The sequence below is a fragment of the Leptonotus elevatus genome, chromosome 15 (assembly GCF_054856555.1).
Source record: "Leptonotus elevatus isolate MCC_2025b chromosome 15, RoL_Lele_1.0, whole genome shotgun sequence".
Lineage (NCBI taxonomy): Eukaryota > Metazoa > Chordata > Actinopteri > Syngnathiformes > Syngnathidae > Leptonotus > Leptonotus elevatus.
In genome coordinates, this window is record NC_141253.1 from 137,192 (window position 1) to 162,188 (window position 24,997).

Here is a 24,997-nt window from a genome sequence, read left to right on the forward strand (position 1 = left end):
TCCGACGACAGCGCAGCGAACCCGAGCAGTCACCTGACCTAAGATGGCCGACCCTGCCTGAGACGTCTCGCGTTCTTACAAAAGGTCCGTCCAAAGTATGGCCCGGACCGGCAGACATTTTTCAAGCGGCAGGTACAAAAAAAGACCACATTTACAAGCAAAAACGTTTTCTTGCACAAATTGTGAAAATATCCAAAAATGTGTGTGCGTGTGAAGTAGGAGGAGCTAAGATTGGGCTGCTGTTGCTGCACAGAACGGGTCTGATATTTGCTGCTGGTCACACGGTCTGGACCAGCTGAAAATCCTGCTCAAATTGCAAACCTTGGAGAAAGCGCTTTGGCCAAAAACAAAAACAAAAAACTAAAGTATATATATTTAAAAAAAATGCATTTGCTTGATTGGCTGATTTTGGTGTGCTCAATAAATTCATAAATTCAAGTAAAAATGTTTTTCTTGTATTTTTCTGTTTGTGGCCTTTGGACAAAACATTTTTGGACACTCAAAGAGCGGCGTCCAAAGTGGCGCCGAGAGGGTCGGAGTCCTGCGGGTTTGGGATGTTTCTGGTCTCCAACGCACCACAAGCTCATTTGCATAATCCAGTTCACTGGAATCAGAAACATCCAAAACCTGCAAGACTCCGGCCCTCCAGGATCCACTTTGGACACCCCTGGACTAAAAGCATGACTTTTCCCCATTGGCACCTACGACGACTTGTTGGCTGCAGGGTCGAAACGCTGGATTGATTGATTGACGCTCCCAAATCACGACGGCGGGATTTGAGAACGCTCGAGTCGATGAATGGCTGAAAAACACGTCGACGACGTCAGCGCGACTCCGACAAGCAAAAATGCGCCAAAATGAGATCCTTTCAATCCATTTGACAAAACGAGTCCAAACGTCGCAAATGCCGCTCCTCCTCTCGGGTGGACGGGCGAGGGCCCGCCTCCCGCCGGCGCCGCCAGCAGGAAGTGAGGTCAGACCCTGACCAGGAAGTGGAGTCCCAGCGAGGCGGGAATGTGAAGCGTCTCCAGGCCCAGGGAGGACGGCGCGTACGGGAAGAGCAGCGGGAAGGTCTGCTTGGTGTCCACCAGCAGCTGCGGGGCCTCCTTGGCCACGCCCACATCGCCCGCTTCGCCCGCTTCGCGGTCCTGGAGTTGCTTCTGCACGGACACGCTCGTTAACACGCGGCACGTACACATTGACGTTCACACGCGCGATTCTCCCGTGGACGCAGTGTGTGCGTGTGCGTGCGCGCGTGTGTGTGCGTGCGACCTGTATGTTCCTGATGAAGGCGACGGTGACGCGCTCTTCAAACTCGTTGAGCGGCGTGTACAAGTTGAGGATCTTGACGATCTGCAAGCACAAAAGACGACGGCGCTGGTCAGTCGCCGCGATGACAACGAGGGCGCTGGGGGGGGGGCGGGGCCACCTGCTGGGAGTTGAGGGCGGTGCACAGCGAGCAGACGGCGTCGGCGTCCTGCGAGCTTTTCTTCTTGACTTGCAGCAGCTGAGCGGCTTGGATGACGGGAGCCAGCGTCTGCGCTGCCCCCGTCTGGTACAACTTGTTAGCGCGCAGCCACTCCTCCATCTGGCTCGTGTTGTACCTGCGCACACGCGCGCACGCACGCACACGCGCGCGCACACTTTTAGAACAGCGTCGGCTGCCCAACAAATGAATGAGAGAATAGAAAATTGACATTCATTTCACGCAAGCGGAAGCCAAAAAAATTAATCAATTTGTTTCAGTCATCAATTAATTCTCCCTATTTTTTGTTTGTTTTTGAAAAAAACATGTCCATACCTTTGTTGAAATGATTTCAAATGTAAATACAAGATGACTGAGTGACTGCTTTGGTCTGCAATGTGAGGAAAGTTGCAAAGTTAAAGCTAACGTTTGCATGTCATGAAGGACAACACAGAAATTGGACATTTTTGACGTCCCGAGGGATCGTTTTACATTCAAATAAACAACCGAGTATCAAACCGATTGATTCGATAATGGATTAGCTGTCAATTCATCGCCGCACCTTCTTAACTCTTTTATTGGCAAAAATGTCAATTGACGTGAGGACACGCCCACCGCATACCGCCAATAGCGTCAATTCCGTTAATTTTTTCCCAGCGAAACGTCTTGAGCAGCGCTGCTTTGTGAAGATCCCAAAACGGCCACCAACCATGGCCAGCAGAGGGCAGCATTGTATCTCTTTTCAATGGGCTCGCGGGTGTCAAATGCCATGAAAACATGGCGGATCTCAGGAAATGGAACGTTTTCAAGGACGAACGCGTTAAACGGAATCGGCAGAGCGTCGCGAAAGCCAAGACAAAAAATGGCAGCCGATCAAAGAGGAACGCGAGCGCCCACCTGAGCTGCATGCCGGCGCTCCAGGAGCACACGTCCTTGCGCAGCAGGATCTGGTTGAGCGTGACGGCGTTGACGCAGTGGAAGAGCTGGCGGACCACCTGCCCGGCGATCTCGGGGTCCAGGCCGTGCTCGCGCATCAGGCCGTCGAAGAGGCTCAGCCGGCGGATCAGCGCCTGCAGCGTGTAGCCGCCCGACTGCCCGCCGCCGGCGCCGCCGCCGTCCTTGTCCACGCTGGACGAGCGGTTGCGGTAGCCGGCGGGTTTGACCCCCGCCAGGCTGGGGATGCTCTCGCTCTCCAACATGGCCGACACTGACGCGACAAAAAAGAAAAAAGAGTGACGGACGCTTGTCAGCGCCTTCATTTCATTTCATTTCATTTCATTTCATTTCATCGGTTCCGCTTCTGACGCCGCAACCGACTCAACGTTGACCTTCGCTGACGCCGGACAACATATAGACTTTAAAAAATGCATTTCAAGTCTCTTTTTGGGGGCTTTCATCAAAAAGACAGCGGACGGGAAATGGGAGAGAGAGAGAGAGAGAGAGAGAGAGAGAGGGACTGACCTGCAGGAAATCGAACCCGGGTCACAGTCAGCTAACCATCGGCCAACATCAAACATTTTTTCAACGCCTTTTAAGAAAGCGGAGTCCCGAAAGGAAAACGGTTCCTTTCAAGTGGTTGCACGTTTTCACATGTCCAGATAGGAATCGATCGATCGTCAATCTGCGGCGACGGTTTCCGAAATGTACGTCTGCGCTTTGATGACATCATCAAGATCGTCGGAAACAAATTCCGGACTTTCATATGAACGATCAATTGAAACATTTGTTCCGCTCACTTTAGCCAAAACGAGCCTGAAACACGTTGCGCTGTCCTCGTCTTCTTTCAAATGTAGGCTTTGAAACATTCATGTGCCGCCACTGAGTGGCCAAGGGCGGAACTGCATGTCCGAAATAAAGAACAAAATGGAGTTCTAATTGGAAAAATCCAAAACAAACATGAAACGACACCAGCGGAAGCACATTTGGAAGGAACAGACACGAAGTGCGAGCAAGCGAGGAGCAGAAAGTTGAAAATGAAAAAATAAAAACAAAATGGAGGAAGCGGAGGCAAAAGCGGTTGCAAGTGCCGGCCAAGGTTTGGTCTGAAGGCGGGAAAAGGCCAGCGGCAAAAAGTACCGACCGATCATGGGCTGGACGGCGGCCTCGGCGATGCGGATGAGCTGCTGGTAGATCTGAATGGACAGGTCGCTCAGAACCTGCCGGTACTCGGCCAGGTCGAAGTTCTTCAGGCAGTGCTCGTTCTGCTTGGGCGTGTTCTGCGCCATGAAGGCCTGCGCGCACGCACACGCACACGCCAAGCGTCAAAACGCCGTCAAACGCAAACGTGACATCAACTTGAAAATGTTTGACATTAACGACAAAAAAAAGGTCATTTTACAATAACAAAAAAATCAAAAGGTACAAAAAAATGGAAAGGCGGGCGGGCGCAACATTCACAGAAAGAAACTGGCAAATTTGGGAGGAAAAAAAACTCAGCAACAAGACGAGACATTTTAATGGAGTCTTTTGCCAAAAATGAAGTTTGAGTCCGAAGATTGCATTTTGCTTTGAATCCCATTTTAGTCGACATTTCAGCGGATATTTTCCTTCCGCATTCATTTCAACTTTTCCGCAGCAACGCTTTCCAAACCGACTTGTAACGTTTGATGAACGCTTTCAATGTCAACGTGACAAAAATATCGTTGAGTTTTCACCGAAACGAGAAAAGTGCGTCATTGCTTGAGATCGATTTCAGCCGCGCCATCGATGTCATCATGTCGGAACGTGAAATCGAGCCAACGCCGAAGCCGCCGTTTCTTTCCTTCGGATCGGACGCTCTCGATAAACGGCTTCCATTTTGCTTTTCTTTCATTTCCGTCTGCTTTGGGAAAACGATCCCGTGTGAGAAATGCACGTCGCGTTCTCGTGGGATCCAAAGTCGGCTTGAGCTCAGATTCGCTCTTCCAAGCCATTTTGAAGTTCACGCCTTCAAATGTCGATTTACGTTTGCACAATTATTATCGACACCTTTTCTCTTTTTTTCCGGCCTGTAAGTATGAAAGTGTGGAATGCGCTGCTCTTGCGTCATTCGCTTGCATTGACCTCCGCTCTGCTCGCTGGTGATTGGTTGGTGTTCGTCAGCTGATCAGGAAGTGATGCGGCTCTGGCTGCCGCGCATGACGAGTCGCGTTTCAAGTAAGACGCCATCTTGCCTTTTCATTTGAGAAACCAACAAACGTGGTTTTCTGGCAAATGTGCACTTTTCAAGGTCACAAACGCGCCATTTTATAAACGGGAGAGTTTTTTCTCTCGCTAATTTGCCACTTTATAAAGTGCGAGTTTCTCTCTCTCGAAATATCGCCCCGCCCTCTCAATAAATAAATAAATAAATAATGTATACGTGGCCCTAATACGCCGCCGTAAAAAAAGTCATTTCATGTTAGCCCCCCCAAAAAAATGGTTTTACGTGAACTTGAAAATGTGGTCCAAATGTTGAGTGTTTGACATGCGTGCATTTGGAAAGTGGGCGTGGCCATGACCTCGTCTCCGCTGTATTGCTTGAGGCAGTGCAGCAGGCGGCTGGTGTTGGCCAGCCAGAAGGACGTGGTCTCGAAGTCCTCGTTCCTCTGCGCACAAGACGGAGGAGGCGGCCCGGGTCACGCTGGGTCGCACGCGGCCGGCGCTTGGAGGCGGGGTCTGACCTTGAGGACGCGCTTGATGGCGTTGATTGTGGCGGTGAGCAGCGACTCCACCTTGCGGTCGTCGTTGACGTAATCGGCGTGGCGGACGCACATGAAGAGGACGTACGCCGGGAGACACGGGACGCTGCCGGAGAGCATGCTGGGATGCATGTCTGCAAAACACACACGCAAGTGGCCACGTCGGACGCAGAAATTGGACACAGATCTTCACCCAAGTTTTTAAGTCATCATTTCCATAGGACCGAATGGTTTTATTCTGCTTAAATAACAAAGTTAGGTCTCCGGCACAGTCGATTGACAGTCGTGTACAAGTTCAAAGTGTCATATTTTTCTGCCACGAGGTGGCATTAGCATTTCATGTTGGCTGAAGCATTTCCGTCAATGAATGGATGTGAATATGACGCAACTCCGAAAGCAATTTGTGGATTGTAAATGCCAAATACATTTCTATGGTGCGACGGCGAGGTTACGCCAGGAGGTGAAGTGTGCGCGTGACCTGTGATGAGCGTCTTGACGATGAGGTTTTCGTCTTCCTGGTCGTACTCCAGCATGCCCTCGAAGTCTTTCTCCTTGCGTTGAAGCGTCACGTGACGACCCAAGTCGGACTTGGCGCGACCGCCGTGGCTCACTGAGGATGTCACACAGCGACACGCCGCCGTTACGGCCATGCTTGTCACGGCCATGCTTGTCACGGCCGTGCTTGTCACGGCCATGGTTGTCACGGCCATGCTTGTCACGGCCCTGCTTGTCACGGCCGTGCTTGTCACGGCCATGCTTGTCACGGCCATGGCCATGGTTGTCACGGCCATGCTTGTCACGGCCATGCTTGTCACGGCCCTGCTTGTCACGGCCTTGCTTGTCACGGCCATGCTTGTCACGGCCATGGCCATGGTTGTCACGGCCATGCTTGTCACGGCCATGGCCATGGTTGTCACGGCCATGCTTGTCACGGCCATGCTTGTCACGGCCCTGCTTGTCACGGCCTTGCTTGTCACGGCCACGCTTACCTTCCAGCTCCTGCACTTTCTTCATGTAGATCCTCAGCTGCTTCTTCAACTTGCGCTCGTTCTTCTCCAGCTTCTCCACCAGCTCCTTCAGGTCCTGCGCACAAAACGTGCATGAGACCCCCCACAACGCAAAGGCACACGCACACGCACGCACGCGCAGACCGGTATTGAATTGTCCTCGAATCAATTCCTCAAATACAATTAAATATGACATGAAAATGTATTATAAAAGCGCAACTCTTGTTTATTAGCCAATTCTAGTGGTTTGTGATATTGCTTAATAATGAGTTGAAAAAACAATTGCGCAATATCCCACCACAAGAGTTGATGTTGCACTCATTGATCGATTGATGAACTGATCGATTGAAATGTTTGTGTGTGTTTTCCTTTCATTCAACGCAAAAGCCGACATTTGAGAAGAACTCTTGGAGGATTCGCACCGTTTGAAAACAAGAAATGACTCCATTATAAAAAGAGTTAATTTTGTTATCAATTAATTGCCGAAGTTTGACAGCTGAAAGTCCGCACACACACACACACACACACACACACGCACACACACACACACACAAAGAAGCCGGTGGACTGAGGAGGACCAAAAAAGACCCAAATTAAAACAAACAAATGGATGGCGCCCCCCACCCAAGACACGCCCCCTCATTTGAATAACATTTCATGACGCATCAACGTGAGCGCTTGATATTTAGCGACATTTATTTTCGTATTGATTCTCGAGCTCGATCTTTGAATCAGATCAATCACATATTGAATTCCGATTAATGGCTCAATTAAACGTGCTTTTTATCATCATTTTTTTCCCGTTTATGCGTTTTTGGACATTTCGTGTTCTGAGGGCGTCTTCCACATTTCCGGGTTCCGCTGCACACGCACGCACGTCGTCCTCTTTTTCTAATCACTTCATAACAAACGGGAAAAAAACGCCCGCCGCCATTTTGACATGAACAAATATTGCAGCCGCGTGTTTATTGCTCAAAAACGAGCTGCCGTCAAAATTCCTTCGTCTGCGTCGTTTTGCCCTTTTTGACGTCTATATGAACGATATTTTATGGTTGATATCATTTTTTGTATTTCATTGTGGAATCCTTTTTTACGGCCGCCGTCAGTTTTGATCCTCCCCAACGGCCGACTCGTCAGCGCTCGCTTTTTTTTGCTGACCAGGTTGTCGTTAGTGAGCCTGCTGATCTCCAGCTGCACGCTGTACTCCAGCAGCGCCTCGGGCGACAGCGACGTGGTGTAGTTGAGCGCCTCCTGCTTCTTCTCCACGTCCTCCTTCAGCGCGTCCACCTCGGCACGCAGCGCCGACGCCTCCTCGCCGCGTTGGCGCGCTTGAGACTCCAGCTCGCTCTCCAACAGCCTGCGCCGCAAAAAAACGCCGTCAGCGGGGCTCGACGGCCGGCACGCCACGTCACGTCCTCGCCGGCGCCACAACGACAAGAGCAGGAAGAAGAAGGAGGAAGAGGAAGAAGAAGGAGGAGGAGGAGGAGGAGGTCCTGGCGACTCGCTTGAGCCGAACGTCTCCGTCCTCATTCAGGTCGCTGCAGTGGGACTCGGGACAGGAAGTGACGTCGGACACAGAGGAAGTGACACGAGAGAAAGGGAGCGGGCTGCGACGGCGGTGGCAGGAAGCGTGTGGGCGGGGCTTAGAGGTGCGAGCAGGAGGAGGCCGACCTACTTGTTGGACCGGCACACGCGCCGGTAGACCAGCAGGGCCTGATCTTTGTCCGCCGGCAGCGGCGCCGCGTCGACCTCGTCCGTGCTCTCATCCTCCTCCTGGAACGCAACAACGCAAGGCAATCAACGCGCAGCGCCACCTGCTGGACGCCTCCCAATCGGCACTTTATGTTGGTCTGCGTTTTGGGTTTTTGTGACTGGACGGGAGCATCTGGCGGGCCGGGTCACCAGATGAGGCCCACAAAGGGGTGCAGGTTTGACGCCGCTGGTCGAAAGCAAAACGCACGCGTCAGGCCTGGCAAAACCATTTCTATTTTCCCTATAGGGTTCGGGTTCGGGTTCGGGTGAAATTGGGAGTTCTCCTCAACAGGCCAAGTCCTACAAAAAAAAAGGTCTTTTTGTAGCCGTAGGCTAACCCTAACAGGACGTCCGCCATTTTGAATTTGTTTAGGAAATTGGAGCCATTTTTAAGGGACTTTTAAGGTAAAAGCTTTAAGAATGTTTTTGTTGTTTGAAAAGAAACTGCGCATACTTCCGGCCCGGCAAAACTGTTCCTATTTCCGAGGGTTCCCGCGGCGGCGATGGCGAGGAGCCTCGCAGCTCACGTTGTTTTATGTTTTGCAAGATGAATTCTGCCGGCATTTGTGAGTCGGCAAACTCCCGAGAACGCATCTTGCAGAGCGACATTGTGTTCGGGGGCGGGACATGCAGCTCAGCTGTGACGAAAGCAGGAAGCCCGCGCCGAGGCCGTGGGAAGCAGTCAAACCTAGCGTGGACGAACGGACGCTGCGTTGAATTCCGTTTGCTGGAACAGCGAGAGGCGCTTTTTTGAGCTGCTAAGCTAAAGATGTTGGTGCCCCGCCCCCTTTGACCAGAGCGAAGACGACATTTTCATCGGCGGCCGCGATTGGTCACCACAAACGTTCGGCACGGTCCAATCAGCCGCAAGTTTTGTGGCGAATGTCCCGCCTCCCCCAGATTGACGCGATCGCAAAATGGATGCGGCCGTCGGCAGGTTTTGTGCACGATTCGTTGGACTGCGTTTCCATTCGCCACTAAAGCGCGGCGACCCGGTTTGCCGCCCTTTGTGACCTCAGCTGCTGCGGGTTTCCAGCAATTCGCGGGCGTGACCTGCGGCCGTTGGTGCGCGGCGCCGACGATCTGCGTCCTGAGGATGACCACTTCCTCCTTGCGCGCGTCCAGCTCCTCGTTGGCCGCCTTCAGCTGACTCATCACAACGTCGTAAGCGTCCCGCAGCTGCTGCGGGGCGTCGACCGCCTGCTGGCCGACGCTGAGCCGCAGCCGGTCCAGATCGTTCTTCAGATTCCGGTTCTCCCGCTCCAGCTCCTGGCGCTGCCGAGCGACGGACGGCGGACCGCGTCACAGAAGCCCGGCTTGCGGCTTGCGGCGGCGGCGGTCGGGATTTGCGCTACCTTCAGGTCGTTGTAGGCCGCGTCCGCCGCGTCCTGCTCGCCGGCGCTCTTCACATTCCTCGCCGCCTCCTCCTCCTCGCTGTCCTGCGAGCAGCGGCGGGTCGGATCGCAAATTTGGCAAGTGGACAAACGGGACATTGGAAAAAGACAAAAGCAAAAAAGTCAACGAGGCCGCCGGCGATGAGTCGAACTCCGGCAAATACAAAAACGCCATTGAAGACACCGCGGGCGCGTTTTGCGCTCAATTTGTAAAAAGTCGCTTTGAAATCAACAAAATGCGCCTCACCTTGCTTCTGGCCGCGTCTTCCATTTTGTTGAGGCTGGCCTGCAGTTGCTTGCGCTCGTGTTCCAGCTCCCGCACGCGCTTCTGCAGCTTGACGAAGATGCCGATGTCCATGGCCGCCTTGTCCACGCCCATCTCCTGCGCACACGGACACGCGTGTCACGCGCACACGCACGCACGCTCGGCAACGTTTTCCAAGCTGCTAATTAGCGCCGTTCGTACCCACGGCATCGCACCGCGTGCTCGTATTTTGTTACGTTTGGATTCGGCCGGCTTGACAAACAATTCTGCCTTGAAATTGGGGGCGGGGCCATTTCCAGACGAATCGATAGGATAATCAATTAGAAAAACCTTTGCCGGCATTCATAATTAATGACATTGATTTATGTGAAGATCATCTTAATGACGTCTCACAATAATCGGCAAACGGATGAAAAACGATGAGCGACTTTCCCTCGATACGTCTCTCCCATGACGCAGGACTTCTGCAGGTATCGGCAAAACTGGTTTCAATTTCATTTCGATGACCTTTTCAACTCGGGCTGTCAAACCGTGACCTTTTCTAATCCGATTAATCGCATCTCACAATTGTGATCAATCACGATGAATGGCTTAATTAAAGGCTTCTAATCAACTTGATTAATGGAAGAGCAGCCGTGACGTGTTCACGCGCTCCGCGTTGAATGTTACGAGGACATTTTTGATCCTCCGCACTCGCTGCTCCGCCTCCTCGCAATGAAGGAACATCAAAGTGTCGGAATACGGTTAACAAACGCAAACGCGGTTCGAGGCTTATCGATGGCGTTGACATTTGCGCACCTCCACCAGCTGGAGGGCGTCGTCGGCGTCTCCCGCCTCGGAGGTGGAGATGGACGTGTAGTTGGAGTCCGACTCCAGGCTGCTCTGATTGGACGAGCTTCTTTGGTGGCCGGGCTGGAACTGCACGGAGGTCAAAGGTCAAGCGCAACGTTTCTCCCACCGCCAAGTAAGAAAGAAAGAAAGAAAGACAAAAACGCCACCTTGGCCAGAGAAACTTCTTCCTTCAAGTTGTCGTATCTCTGCTCCAGTCTGGAATATTCTTTCAGGAGGTTCTGGTAGCGGCGTCGCTCGGCGTCCATCTCGGCGCGCAGCAACGCGCTTCCCACGTCCTCTGCGCACGCGGCGCCGGCGCACAAACACAAGCAATAATGAACGGGGAATGCCAGCAAACATGAAGTATCATTTGACGGAGCCGATCAATGTCATTGATCGATGGGCAAAATCGGACAATATGGCGCCATCGCAGTCGCCATCTCGGAGCGTGCGTTTGTCTGACCTTGGGCGCGACTGGACTGTTGTTTGATCTTCTGGTTGAGTTCTTCCTTTTGACTCTTGAGCAGCGCGTTCTCCTTCTCCAGCTCGGCCACCCTCTGCCCAGAAAAAGACGGCGTGGCGTGGCGGTGGTGGTGGCGTTTTCGGGGGCTCTCACCCGCGCTCTCACCTGCGTGAGGGCCAGTTTCTCGTGGCGGTGGCGCTCCTCCATCTGGCCCTTTTGCGAACGGGCGCCGTCCAGCTGGTCGCCGAGCGCCTCCAGCTCGGCCCGCAGCGCCGTCAGCTGAGCGACGGCGCCGCCCTGCTGGCTGCGCGTCTGCTGCAGCTGCTGCATCTGCTGCTGGACGCGGCTGAGCTCCGTTCCCAGCGTGGTGTTGGCGCGCAGCAGCTGCTCGTTCTGCTCGCGGTACTCCTTGCCCTGACATCGCAACATGCGGAGACGCGTGGGCCCAAAATGTACTTTTGATTTTCTTTAACTCAGTCCGATCATTCTGACAAGCCGAGCAACGAAAGGGCGGTCGCGCTTACCCGGTCGTCCATCTTGCGCTGCAGCTGCACGATCTTGTTCTCCATCCCCGTGTTGAGCTTCTTCAGGCCTTGCGCCGAGCGCGCCTCCGTCTTGAGCGTCTTGTAGCGGCGCAGCGCCCGAGAGCGCCTGTAGGCGCACTGCAGCACCACGGCGGCCCGCCGCATGCGCCGGAAGGCGAGCCTCCGCAGCCAGCCGCGCACGCAGCGCTGGATGATCAACGCCTTGTGGTGCAGCAGGAACTGGCGAGAGGGAAGCCGAGGCGCGTGACCACATTGGCGAGCCGGCGGAGGCACAATGGCGCCTTTTGTCCTCAAATGAGCAAAGGCGTGATCTCCTTGACATTTGTTGACATCTTCCTCAAGCCGCACCGAAACGACTCCTTTACTTTCATTTCGCTTCCACTTACTGACGACACGTCGTCTTTATGAAATATGCGGGCAACACATTTGCATCGGAAAAGTCAGAATCCATTCAAAAAAACAAAGAAGAACGCAAATGTGCGTTTCTTAGCAGGGATGACAACGTGGCACTCAAAATGGCCACCAGACGGTTTGGGAAAGCAGCTCAAATGAATAGCAATAAAAAGCAATTACGCTAAATATGACGCGGCTCCTCAGCTAACAGTTACGATGCACTTTCAACTACGGAAGCTGCAAAAGGACATTTCAAAGTATGCAATGAAATCACGACCGTCCGAAGCTCAGCGGCTACAAACATTCCAAGTGCATCATTACGGGATCGAGAAAAAATCGTTAAAATGATCCGCCCGGAAGACACGAAAGATCCTGGAGTCCACCTTTAAGAGTTGCTGTTACTATTTTTTTTCAAAATGAATATCGCCTCTCGGCCTCCCTGACGACCAATCATCGGCATTGGCCGTGAAAAGTAACAAAAGCGTCACACACCGATTGTTGGATATGAAATATTCGGAGGCGACAAAAGGGCAAATATTGTGGCGAAAAGGAACCAAACGATAGATCTTGTTGAAATTGTGAAATTCTCGGAAATGTGAAGCGCCGCCGCCGGTTTTGCGCGCGTTACCTCCTGGAAGATCCTGCGCGTGAACATCCCCCGCGCGAAGGCCTGGATGGTGACGGTGGCCCGCCGCATCTTCAGGAAGGCGCGGCGCTCTCGAACCATGCGGTAGTTCTTCTGGCACACCGTGGCGGCGCGCGTCAGACGCAAGTATTCCGCGTACCTGCGGGGGGTCAGAGGTCACGGCCAAAAGTCGGCGTTTGTGCGGATTAGGGCTGAAACCAAACATGATTTGAATTCTTTGGACAATCAAGCTCGGAATTGGATTTGAAAACCAACGGAAGCTCAAACGAGCCTTTTCCGAATTTCATCTCTTCCGTTGGAAAGAAACCCCAACAATCAATGCCAAAATCAATCGATCAATCATCATCAGACGTCTGACTTTCGCCAGCTCGGGCAAGAACGTTGCGGCAAGCGGACGCCGGCACTCACCTGCGCGCCAGGTACCCTCGTCCGTATCTTTGCAGGAGAATGACGGATTTGCGGATCTTGCGGTAGCGGACCCTCTGCAGCCACCCTCGCACCGTCTTCTGGACCGCGATGCAGGCGGCGCGGAACTTGTCGGCACGCAGCTTCTCCAGGTACGCCACCTGCCCCGCCCGGAAGAAGATCTTGCTCTTCCCCATCTGGTACATGTCGCCTTCCTGGCCGGACAAAATCAGTCGCTCCGTCAGTCGAGATCCCCAAATGATCCCCGAGCGAGCGCGAGCCCCTGCTGCTGCTCACCGCAGTTTCACCTCACTTCGATGGGTGCGACAATCAGCGCGACTTTGGAAGACGTTTCCATCGCATTAATGATCGCATTCAACATCAGATGTCAAAAATACAACAACAAGGTATTGATTTTTTTTTCTTTTTTGGAATTTTGTGATGCTTCTCGACGTGAAGCCTTTTAATGGCGGCCTTCAAAGTTGAGCAAAATGCACTTTTTGAAAGCCGCAGGGATGGGGGAGCGGCAATGGGTCAAAGGTCAGGTTTTTGCAACCCCCCCTCCGGTGTTTGCATTCTTTCAACGAGGGAAGAAGAAAATGTTGAGGTGAACGTTCCCGCGATCCGATTTGCCGTTTCTCACCTTAATCAGCTTCTCCAGGAGTTTGCGGCACACCAACTTCTTGTCCGGGCACGAAACGTCCGCTTTGGGCATCAACACGCGGTACCTGCTGAAGAAGTCCACGTACGTCCACCTGCACGCGCACAACACGCACACGCACGCATCACTTTTTGCAGCGCCAGCAACCGAGCGACAGTCACAATCGCAATGGCGGCTCGTTTGGGGATTTGTTTGGTTTTTAGGGGGAACGAAAAATACTCCAATTCGTTGTTTACAGACCAAAACAAGAAAAGTAGAATGAAAAACGAAAAATGAAAAATGAAAAATGAAAAATGAACGAAGCATCAAATCATCAAACGACTGTTTGGAGAATCAATTCAAAGTTGTTTTCATTGTCGACATTTTCAGTCAATCCACAACCAATTCTTTCTCAAAGTAATCAATAACTATTCTGATCATTGAATCATCAACGACCATTTCAGCGAATGGCGTAATCGGCAACTTTGGATGGTCGATCGGCGTTTCCAGATCTTCGTCAACTTGAAATATTTACGGCCAATTCACGTCCTTCTCTATGAAAGACGACTTTTTCTCCAAAAGAAAACTCCCGTCAACAACGTTGCCCATTTTATGACGGACGGTGCAGAATTTCAAAATCATGTCAAGGAAGGACGGAAGGACGGAGGAGGACCTTGACGGATATCCGGCGGCGCTGATGCGGATGGTCTCGAGGACGCCGCACGCTCGCAGCTGCTGCACGGCTCGGCAGGAGTCAAACCTGCACGCACGCGTTGACGCCACGTTATCGTTCACGTGACGCGTTTCAAGCTCCTCCCCTTGCGGCCGGCCGACGCGGGACTCACGAGAAGGCCTCCTTGAGGTCGTTGGGTTTGATGCAGCGCACGTAGTGCGGCGTGGTGGCGTTGAGCGTCTCCATCAGAAGATGCAGAGAACTGCGGAACTGAACAGGCGCGCACGTGAGCGCGCACGTCACGTGAGGGCGCACGCACGCCGGCGGCGGCTCACCTGCAGGCCGACGCTCTTCCTGTGTTCTTTGTTGTGAGGTTTGGGCGCCGACTTTGCGGGCCGCACGTTGACCCTGGCGGATTTGGGGGCGGCGTCCTCGCCGCTGAACAGGTCGGCCACCAGCTGAAGCTGAAAAGCAATCAGCGATGTCGAACCTTGTGTGGTGTCAGCTGATAGTGACAGATGGCTCCGGCCAATGGGAGGCCGAGGGAGCGAGCGAGGGAGCGAGCGAGGGAGCCATTTGCAAACTGACCTTACTGGCCTTGAGAATGTTGATCTGCTCGTCGTACACGGTGTCCCGGTTCTTCTCCAGGAAGCCGGCACACTCGTACGCCACCTAGAGGCCGCGGCGCAATGTGGGTGACAATCGGACGTTGGCTGCGCCTCACGCTCGCCTCAACGCAGCATCCTGATAAATATTCTCTTCTTATTCATATCAATGAAGCAGCGAAAACGACTTGTTTTGATACGTCTGTGGCGGCGGCCATTTTGTCATTTCTTGTTGACGGCAAATGACATCACCGTCGCTCAACAAATCACAGCTCACTTGTTTTCCGACATTGTTCGTGTGACATTGGCAAGCTGAGCCGTGATTGGCTGTTACCTGAGCAATCGGATGTCGTTGGCGGTCAACAAGCGGCAAAATGGCCTCATGACTGAAAATAGCGTCTTAGACGAGTAGGGATTAAAGAGAATTGTCAAGAAAAATCTTGGGGCTTACAGATCAACATTCAATAAATGGAAAATAGGAGAATAAATGAAAAGTCATTTCAGTTCGCACGATTTCATCCCCAAATGAACAGTTTTTTTTTTTTTAGAATTGTAATTGAGATGTTTCTGGAGGGAATCGGCGAATGGCGTGAATCGAAACCGCGTCTGCTGGCGGGGCCGTCGCTCACCTTGTCAGCAAAATGGATGATGACGAAGGCCGTGTTGGACATTCGGGGCTTCTCAAAGTGGACGTTGGCGCCGTGCCGCGTGTACAGCTTCTGAGTCCAGTTCTGATCCGTTCCTTTGGGCACCTGCAAGCGCGCACAAGGAAATTCAGCAGCCCAAAAACTCAACGGCGTGAGAATCCAAAAGGCCATTTGCCACAATATTCATATCGATGCCATCGGGCTGCAAAAAAGGAGACGCTGACAGAAGAGGTGGACATGACGAGGACTCCATTTTGCCGCAGAAGTTGCGATTTGACAAGAATGGAGTCCCGTCCGCTTTTGCGAGAAGGACCAGAAAGCCACCGACTTTGCACTCCTCGTCCAGAAGGTCGAGCACGCCGAGTCGGGCCTCGATCAGGTCGATGCAGGGCTGGTTGTCGTGGAAATCGATGAGGGTCCACGGGATCTGCTCCTTCATGTACTCCTCCTGCTCCAACTTGAAGACGTGCTGCAAGTGCACACGCGGCGCGTCATTGGCGGGTTTTCACCGGCAAAAGGTTCGAAAAGATCGGCTGCTGGGAATGACGGCAAACGATGCCCTCGCCGTCTCGGGTCCGCAGTCCCGCGACTTCACACATTTTGCCTCCCACTTATTTTGTAGTTCCACTGTCAGCCACTAGAAGACTATTTTGTTTGACACTATATTTAAAAGAACAGGAAAACAGGAAGTATTTCAAGCTCGGCCTCGTTTTTGCTTTTAAGTGTCAAATCCTGCCTTTGACGTCCGAAGAACGACGTTCATTTTGTAACTTTGCTTGTTTTTCTTGCCTCCGGACCAGCGTTTGTCGTGCGGAGTAGAGACACTCGTTTTTCAGTCAGTATCGAGTCTCCCCACCTGCTTTTAAAGGTATTCGTTGTTCATGAAAAATGATGACGTTCTCAAATTCACCAAATTCATTCTTGAACACAATAACGGGGACAAAGAGTTTAAGATTCCACACAAAACAAGAACCGAAGTCTAACCAGACTGTTTTTCACTCTTTTTGTTCACTAAATATTGTCATTAGCAACTTAACAACTCATAATCATTTTTATTATGGTGAGCAAGTACAAATGACGGATTATTCATTCTTAGACGCCGCCATTCCCAAAAGACGATGTTTTTCTGGTCTACTAAAAAAGAACTTCTCCGGGGACCACTACAGCACCGGTCCTGCCCACCAGACTCGGCGTTCGTGACTTTGTTGTCCTTCAAATTTACACGAGACGAGTTTGGCGGACTCGTGAATTTAGAGGCCTTTCTTTCAATTGCGCTGTCCCCTTGCTAACAAATCCAATCAAAGCGGACCAGACCGGAGTCTCTGGTCTCGACTGGTCTCGACTGGTCTCGACTGGCGCCTCACCGAGTTGAACTGCTGCTGCAGCTTCTCGTTGGCGTAGTTGATGCAGAACTGCTCGAAGCTGTTGACCTCGAAGGTCTCGAACCTGCGGGCCACACGCTGTGAGCTGGGCGGGGACGCGAGCGGGCCGGACGGGGGCCGTACCCGTAGATGTCGAGGACGCCGATGAAGGAGTGCTGCTTGGAGGACGTGCGCAGCGCCACGTTGACGTGCGCCACGATCCAGTCGAACATGCGGGCGTAAACGTGCTTGGCGAGGGCGTCGCGGGCGTTGGCTGCCTGCGACGCCGGCATCTTCTTCACGTACGTCTCCGACGCCGTCACCAGCTTCCTGTGGCACAGCCAGTGCTCCATTTGGGGGGGCTCCAGGCCCAGGAGCCGGCAGAAATGCGCCAGGTGGACGTCGTCGCTCTGAAACGGGAAGCGGCCGTGAGCCAGCATTTGAGAGAACGAGGGCAAAATTGTACGGAAGAGGAGACGATCCTTTCCCAACGAGCTCGGATTGGGCGCCAAGAATGCAAATAAAATGTGACAACGACAGGAGAGAGGAAGCAAAGTGAGCTGGCACCGGGACGCGGCAGGACTCGCCGTCCCTCTCGCCGAAGATCTCCACGTTGCCCAGGTGCAGGATGGCCGCCAGGACCTTGAAGATGGCGTTCTGGCTGGCGTCTTTGATGCCTGCGCACACGCACAACGTTTGCGTCACTCGCAGGCACTGCCAACCACAACCGGCATCACGAACTAGTCACAGTCAGCTCTCGAAAAGTGTGACGCAACGATAATGGCAACGCCGCAATATTGTTGTATTGACCGCGATCACGTCGTGATATTAAAAGCAGCACAAGGCCGTGTTCCATTTGTGCACTTGTTTGGTGGTTTGCTTATGAGTGCAGTTGAATTAGGCATGTTTTGGCCACCGCAACGGCATCACTCCCATAAATGGGTCATACCGGCAAAAATGCGGACTTTTTGCCCGCTTCAGCCGAGCGCAGCATTGTGAACTACATGGACCAGGATACGTTGCGGCATCACCAAGGTTGCCGGTTTAAAAAGTTAAGTCCTGCGATGACAGTGCTAACTTCACATCGTTAGCTTGCGTGCCATTCCCGAATGCGAGCGCGCAACTCTGAATCGACAAACAATGCCTATGAAAAAGAGGCAAGGAGGAGCAGGAGGTGTGGCCAAGGTCTCACCTCTTCATATTTTCAGGGATGTGTTAGTTTGCAACAACATGACTGGCCAAGACCCCCCCCCCCCCCACAATATCAGGAGCTTCATTTGATATTGGGAACCTCCCCACAATATGGTGACAAATATGGTATCGCGAGGTTCATATCGTGATAACTAATCCTTTCAAATAATAGATCCACCATTTTGGATAATGGCTACCCATCACCTCGCGGGTTCAACTCACCCAGCAGTCTGAAGGCCTGCTTGGTCCGGTCCAAGTCGTCAGCGTCGTTGACTCCCTGGATGAAGATGTTCTCGCCCATGGACGTGTACACAAAGTCTTCGGCGCTGGCTGGCGGCAAACAAGAGAAATGGGATCGAGTCGCGCCCGTGACACTCTCAAGGCAAAACGGTTCCGTCACGTAAAAGCATCCGCGTGTTCGAGAGCCCCTCCCACTTTTTGCTGGCCGCCTGTTGTCAACACAACAACAAAAAAGCAGCAGAGGCCGGGTGCCGTTTGGGCTTAATGTCCCGGACGGTCTCCTGCCGGTGGGACGTGCCCCACAACGCCTCATCCCAAAGAGATGCCCGAGCCACCTCGGCCGGCTCCTCCCAATACGAAGGAGCGGCGACTTGGCAGCGGGTCCCTCCCGGATGAGCGAGCTTCTCACACTCCGGATCCGCCGGGTCCCGACAAGTCCAGTCCAGTCCTGCGAGAAGCCGAGAGCAGAACTAGGAAGGCGAGAACTCACTGAGGTTCAGGTCTCGCAGTTCCGGCAAAGAGGCGGACGCGCACAGCTGGTAGAAGATGTGGTAATTGCGCTCGTCTTCAGCCTGCAACGGCAGCAACAAAAACATCAGACAAAAAACTCAACTAACAGCAGACCCCAGCCTGCCCCGCCCCCAGCCTGCCCCGCCCACTCGCTTATCTCCGACATTTCGTCACCTCCCTTTGGCAACTTTTTTCAAACCTCTGTGTACGACAAGACAGAAAGAAAAAAAAAGTCGCCTGTGAGCCCGACCCACCTGGAAGACCACCCTGGACTTCTCAAGCAGGTACGTTCGCATGTTGGCGCCGATGATGTGGTAGCTGCGGTTGAAGCCGATCTCGATGTACTTCCCAAAGCGACTGCTGTTGTCGTTCCTCGTGGTCTTGGCGTTCCCGATGGCCTAAACCCCGGGCCAAGTACAAAGAAAGGAAGACTCGTGTAGACCAGACTGGACTGGACTTACTTTTGTGATAACATGAGGCACTAGACTAGACTAGACTGGACTAGACTGGTTTGACTTGTGTTGATCTGACTGGACTAATCTGGACTGGACTGGTGAGGCCTCCCTAGAACATTGGAGTAGACTAGACTAGTATGGCGAATCCACGCGAGTGGACTGGCCTGGACTGACCTCCATGATGGGACTGGAGGCCAGGACTTTCTCCTCGACATTGGTGTCGTTGGCGGATCCTCCGACGGTGGCAAAGAATCTCATGGCGTACTTTGCGGAGACGGTCTTGCCGGCTCCCGATTCGCCGCTGACGATGATGGACTGGTTCTTCTCGTCCCTGACCAACGCAAGCCGGCGGCTCGTGAAAGCGGCAGGCGGTGGCGAGGCCTCCCCCGCCGGCGCCGCCTCGTCTCACCTGGCCATCTGCTTGTAGGCTTCCTCGGCCACGGCGAAGATGTGCGGGTCCATGTCGCCCATGTTGCGGCCGCTGTAGGCGTTGATGACTTCCTCGCCGTAGATCTGCAGCTCCTCGTACGGGTTGATGGCCACGAGGACGATGCCTGCCGCGTGGAGATCGTCGGCCGACATCAGTGGCGGCGCGACGCGCGCGCGACAGCAACGCCAAATGAGGGGAGGGAGAAGTTTTCACAGTAACACGAAGAACTCCGAGCGAGCGTCTTGCGTAAACGTCACGACTTCCTACAGAACTGCGAGATCCGGCGACAATGACGAGAATTGCGCCTCAGAAGCCAAACACTCTTCAATGGAAACGGCGGCAAGTCCAAATTGTACTTTAGCAAAATAGCACATTGCTTTTATTTTTGTGAAAAAGTCTAATGGAAGCAGCCGTTGACGTCGTCCCACAACGTTTTCATTTCACCGCGTGTGGCCATGTTTTTTTTCTTACTTGATTTGTCCGTGTGTCTGTTCGCTTGCGCAACGCCTGCGTGCGATGCCGTTAGTTTGTTTGACGCCAACGGACCGGGCCAGACGGAAATAATGGCCGACGGCCGACGGATGACGCAGCGGAAACATTTCCTGACGCTCCCACCTCCGGCCAAGATTCGATTCTCACGTGGGCAAAAATATCAATGCTATCGCGTAACAAAATATTCTTATTTGAAATATTTAGCAGCATTTTTTCCCGTTGAAGGCAATCGACTTGAAAAGAAAAGACGAAGAAAATTGTTGTTTCAATCAATATACAGTATAAACGTTCTTCTTGCGTTTTAATTGTTCTTAGCGGCTCGTTCACAAAACTCTGCAAGCGGCCAATCAGACTGCGCTTCAACGTCCCGTCCAAAAAAGAGAAGAGAACCCCGTCGTCAAGTTGGACTTTTTCAAAGCGGGGTCAAGCGTCAAAGCGCCGGTCGGCCCACGGAAAGTCCCGGGCGCGGAGGCGAGGTCCCCTTTGGACTGGAAGGAAGGAGGAGGCGTGAGTGACTGACCGCAGTAGGTGTAGATGTGGCCGGACTCCAGGAATCGCACCCGGAGGTTGTGCAGCACGGCGGGCTCGTGAAGATAGCTGAGCGCCGTCAGGTCGTTCTCGCCCACCAGGATGTCGGGGTTGCGCAGGTGCGGCATCGCGGGGCCCAGCGGGTATTCCAGCGGCTGAGACGGACGGACGGACGGGAAGGTCGTCACGGCCGGTCGAAGGTCGTCGCGGCCGGTCGGAAGGTCGTCACGGACGGACGGAAGTTTTTTTGACAAAAAGAGGAAAGCGCTCGCTCACCGTGCCGTTGTCCAACCGCAGGTGCAGAACCGACTCGCCTTGCTTGAAGTCTCGGCTGATCTCCGCCGCCTGCCACACGTTCTCCTCGTCCGGGATCCATACCCGCGTATACTGAAGGGCAAACATGTTGACACTAACACGCACGGAACCACACAAATGGGACCAACCAATCACTCCAAATAATTGCAATTTAGTCATCAAAATGAAGAACCCATAAAACAACCCCCAAAAATCGGGTTTGACTTTGACCCGACTTTTTGGTTTACCTCAAAAGTAGTGTCGGTCGGTCCCCAAAAAACGGAGGGTTTTTATTGCCCCCCCAAAAAGGATTGTTTTGTGGGTTTTTCATTTGAACCAACTTGTTGTTTGAAATAAATAACGGCTTGTTTTGTGGGTTACTCACTTTTTGGTTGAAATGAATAAACCAAAACATTGGGTCAGCCCCTTTTTAAGCTAATTTGGGTTGTTTTGGTAGACTGCACACACACACACACACACACACACACACACACACACACACACACACACACACACACACACACACACACACACACACACACACACACACACACACACACACACACACACACGCACACGCACGAAGCGCTGCCTCATGAGTTGCAAGCGCTTCCACGGCAGCATCAGACAAACTGTCAAAACTTGAAGCCGAAGAAGAACGCAAGTGTTGCGCGCAACGTGGGGCGAGTGGGGGGGGGGGGGAGCAGCCGGGGGAGGTTCGGGCCTCTCGTCAATTCATCTCCCAACAAAAGCACGCAACAACGGCGGAGGCCTATTTTGGGGGGAGGGCATTTTCACAACAACAACAACGACGAGAAGAAGAAGCTGTTGTGCAGGTTTGTGCGGCTTCAAACTTGCTGCCACGAGAACGACAGCAGGAGGGGGCGGAGCTCAACGCCGAGAGGAATGCCAGGAAATCTGCGTCGGCGCATCACAAACACAAAAGAAGAAAAGAGGGCGTGGACTGACATAGGGAAGCGGGCATCCAATCCAAAGTCCACAACGGAGGCAAGGCGACATGAGAGGCAGGAAGTGACATCATCAACGACTGCCTCGGTAAAAAAACTAAAAAAACTTCCTGATGGGCTTTGCTTTCATTTCATTGGTCGCAAAAGGAGTCATCGCGTTCTTACTGAAGACATTTTCTTCTTTTTAAATAATACATTTTCTTGAAAACTTGTTGGGTGCTGGCCAACTGACTTGGGTGGCCCGCCCAAGTATTGACATGGTGTGGGAAACACCGCCGTCATATATTTGTCGAGGTCGCCATGGCGACCAGCACGCAGCCGATCCCGCTGGTGTGTGTGCGTGTCGTCTTGCGTCTCCTGCGTTCTCAGCGCTTGCTGGTCGTCTGTTGCGCGTCTGCCGCGAGGACCCCCAGCCTTGGTTTTAATCCGGCACCGCGGGAGGCAGACAAAGCAGATGGAGTCGCGTGCGTTGGTGCGCGCGCAGATGCACGAAGGTCGCCAGCGCACGAGGACTTAAGGAGGCGGGTGGGCCTCCTCAGATGCACTTTTGGGTGCTTTTTTACAATCGTCATCAGCAATGGCCGCTTCAAAGTCAATACGCAACACGCGATCGACATCTCTGCTCGCGCTTGCATATTCAAATCAGCACTTCAACGCCGTTCCTAGGAAATCACAATGTCCATAAACGGCTTAACTATATTTGGGAGCACGTTATAACGTTGTATGTTTACCGGAGGTGGGTCGTGACGTAACGGGTTACATTTACTCCGTTACATTTACGTGAGCAAAAAATAAAGTACTTCTGAGAGTAGTTTTACCGCACAATACTTGTTACTCTTACTTGAGAAGAAGAAAGAAACGCTACCCTCACTGGGCTCGACTGGAGTCGCTGGCCGCCGCTTCCGTACATTGGACTTGCCGTCTTTTCACGTAAGCGCCGCGCTCGACTGCCTGTTGCGGGCGTTTCTGCGGACACAGTGCTTACATGCAGGAAATGCGGCCCTGGTTGAAGACTGGCAGGCATGTTGAGAACCCCAAAGAGTCAACAGAAAGATGACGTCTTGGTGCTTTTGCTACCAGGAAGTGCCGCCCGTGGTCGTGAGACTGGAAGGCAGCGCCGAGCGAGTTCCGCCACAATTTGCCAACGGATTGTGCGCGCTTTTGCTAACGTGTCTGCTAGCACTGCTGCACCAGCTCAAAAAGTGTTTGTTTCCTTCTGATTTTATGATTGGAAGATGCCAGCGTTTGCACATCATTTTATGATTTTTGTCTGTCTGTTTGCATTGTTTTTCAAAATAAATCGGACTTGATGTTCAAACAGTTTTCAGCGAATACTTGTACTCTTTTTACTTACTTCACTTTTTACCTGAGTAATGTTACTTTGAAATAACGCTACTCTTACTTGAGTACAATTCTACCCACCTCTGATATTTACTGACTCAACACTTCCTCTTCAGTAACGACGAGCGGTGAAGTCATTTTGCTCTTGAGCAGCATTCAGCAACTCTCGAGTCGATTGCCGGCCTGTTCTTAAGAAAGGCTCGGTGATGGATGGGACATTGTGATTTCCTAGGAGCGATGGTTTGCAAATGTACACCAAGTCATGTCGCCCGGCACTGATATGTATCCGTTTCCCAATTATTGTGAGAAACCCTTGACATGATCCATACTTTGACGTTGATCAATAGCCTCACTTATTAATAATATGATTGAAGGTCGCCCTTAGCGAAGACGTTGCGGTCACTTTCGAAACCTGTTGAGTAACAGTACTTGAGTATTTCTACTTTCCGACTCCTCAACCAACCTGTGCTCACCAGTTCCTTACTAGCGCTCACGTCGTGTTCCGTCCAATATTTACTCGTAGCTATTTGATGGAATACTTCCTGGAACGCACCAAAACCGAAGCGACCCGATTACAGAGCCGAAGCGGCAAGTATGGCGTCATCTTCCCCCCCCCCCGTCTGCGTCGCCCACATGACGGCAGGTGAGCGACAGGTGCTGTCGCGCTCGTCCGTCACTATCACTCGCTCAGCGGCGTCACCAACTGAGCGATGACTTGCGCCTCGACTCACGAACTTGCGCCTCGACTCACGAACTCGTGCGGCGCTCGCCTCGACCGACTCACCGTCGTGTAGAGCTCGTTGACGGACATGTTCCTTTTTCCTCGGAGACAACCGCCAAAGTCCACGCGCACGTGCGCGTGCGCCCAACCCGGAAGCGGCCGCCGCTCACGACAGGTGCATCATGGCAGGCACTTCCGCAAAGGGGACTTCTGCCGCGAACTTTTCCCACGCTTCCAAACACAAGCTTTGACTTGGTTTTCCGGGAGCGGCGCGTGCGAGTCCGTGTGGTTGGCGAGTTTCTTTTCAGGGACTTCACCGGCCGGGCCGGGCCGGGTGAGACTTTGTTGACGTGCACGCCATCGCTTAAAGGGACAGTACGCGCTCGCCCGGCAGGTGCTCGACAGGCGTGCCTTGTGATTGGAGGCGCGCTGACGTCATCGAGTGACGTAGGCACGACTTTTTGGGACTCAAAATCTCTGCTTATAGAAATTGTGAAAAAAGCCTTGCTGTTTTTCTTTTTTTCGGTTGTTTATCTCCCAGCGACAGTTTGTATATTGTTTTTTGTGTGAAAAATATATTTTTAAAAATCTCTCTCTCTCGCTCTCGTTTTTTAAATTACATTTGGTTTAATTGTTTAGCTTATACTGTATATCCTTTTTGTGTGTGCGTGTTAATGTCCATACTCAAAACTGCTGTTTAAAAAAAAAATCGTTGCAACTTTTTCTTTTTTATAATTCCCTTTTCATTTTGATCTATTTTTTAAAAACCTGCTCAACCAACATTTTTTTTTCACTTTTGATGTTTATTTAAATGATCCTGAGCTAACTTTTCAAGTTTTCATTCTTTTGAATTCTTTACCTTCACATTGTTTACCTTTTAAACCGCCGTCAACTGACACATTCTCTCTATTGTCTTTTTATTGTTATTTAAAATAGACTCAACCCGTCTTTAGTTTTTATATAATTTTTTTTAATGATTGAAAACCCTTTTAAACACATTTTTGGTACTTTTGAGCTTGTTGAAACTTTTTATTTCAAAAATCATTGTAACTTTTGAATAAACTTGAGTTCATTTT

The 24,997-nt window shown here is 52.2% G+C and overlaps 1 protein-coding gene across 2 annotated transcripts; it reads right to left on the minus strand.

The window, feature by feature from the left end:
- Positions 1–150: 150 nt before the first annotated feature.
- myo5b (myosin VB) lies at positions 151–24,314 on the minus strand. 2 transcript variants are annotated; one of them, XM_086096152.1, is made up of 39 exons: positions 23,985–24,314; positions 20,874–20,984; positions 20,590–20,752; positions 19,557–19,701; positions 19,322–19,478; positions 18,947–19,090; positions 18,673–18,754; positions 18,165–18,272; positions 17,319–17,428; positions 16,896–17,161; positions 16,755–16,836; positions 15,719–15,859; positions 15,373–15,495; positions 14,727–14,810; positions 14,474–14,602; positions 14,311–14,408; positions 14,139–14,225; positions 13,469–13,580; positions 12,829–13,040; positions 12,403–12,559; positions 11,361–11,600; positions 11,002–11,250; positions 10,837–10,930; positions 10,541–10,671; positions 10,341–10,460; positions 9,525–9,659; positions 9,239–9,322; positions 8,937–9,158; positions 7,807–7,904; positions 7,290–7,488; positions 6,114–6,207; positions 5,603–5,734; positions 5,107–5,258; positions 4,945–5,031; positions 3,546–3,696; positions 2,363–2,672; positions 1,430–1,604; positions 1,273–1,353; positions 151–1,160 (listed from the first exon to the last, which is right to left on the minus strand). In XM_086096152.1, the coding sequence occupies exons 1-39, from the start codon at positions 24,009–24,011 to the stop codon at positions 975–977; spliced, it is 5,478 nt and encodes a 1,825-aa protein (XP_085952278.1). In that variant the 5' UTR covers positions 24,012–24,314; the 3' UTR covers positions 151–974. The 2 variants fall into 2 exon arrangements, with proteins under 2 accessions (XP_085952278.1, XP_085952279.1); XM_086096153.1 differs by lacking the exon at positions 23,985–24,314 and adding an exon at positions 23,664–23,683.
- Positions 24,315–24,997: the final 683 nt, after the last annotated feature.

What these genes read in the sequence shown, in the direction of transcription:
- myo5b (XM_086096152.1), bottom strand. Translation starts at nt 24,011, where the DNA reads ATGTCCGTCAACGAGCTCTACACGACG. An exon ending in ACATTCTCAAGGCCAGTAAG is followed by an intron (nt 14,603 to 14,726) that starts GTCAGTTTGCAA and finishes ATTGCTTTTCAG; the next exon opens with CTTCAGCTGGTGGCCGACCT. An exon ending in AGCGCCGGCATGCAGCTCAG is followed by an intron (nt 1,605 to 2,362) that starts GTGGGCGCTCGC and finishes GCGTGTGCGCAG; the next exon opens with GTACAACACGAGCCAGATGG.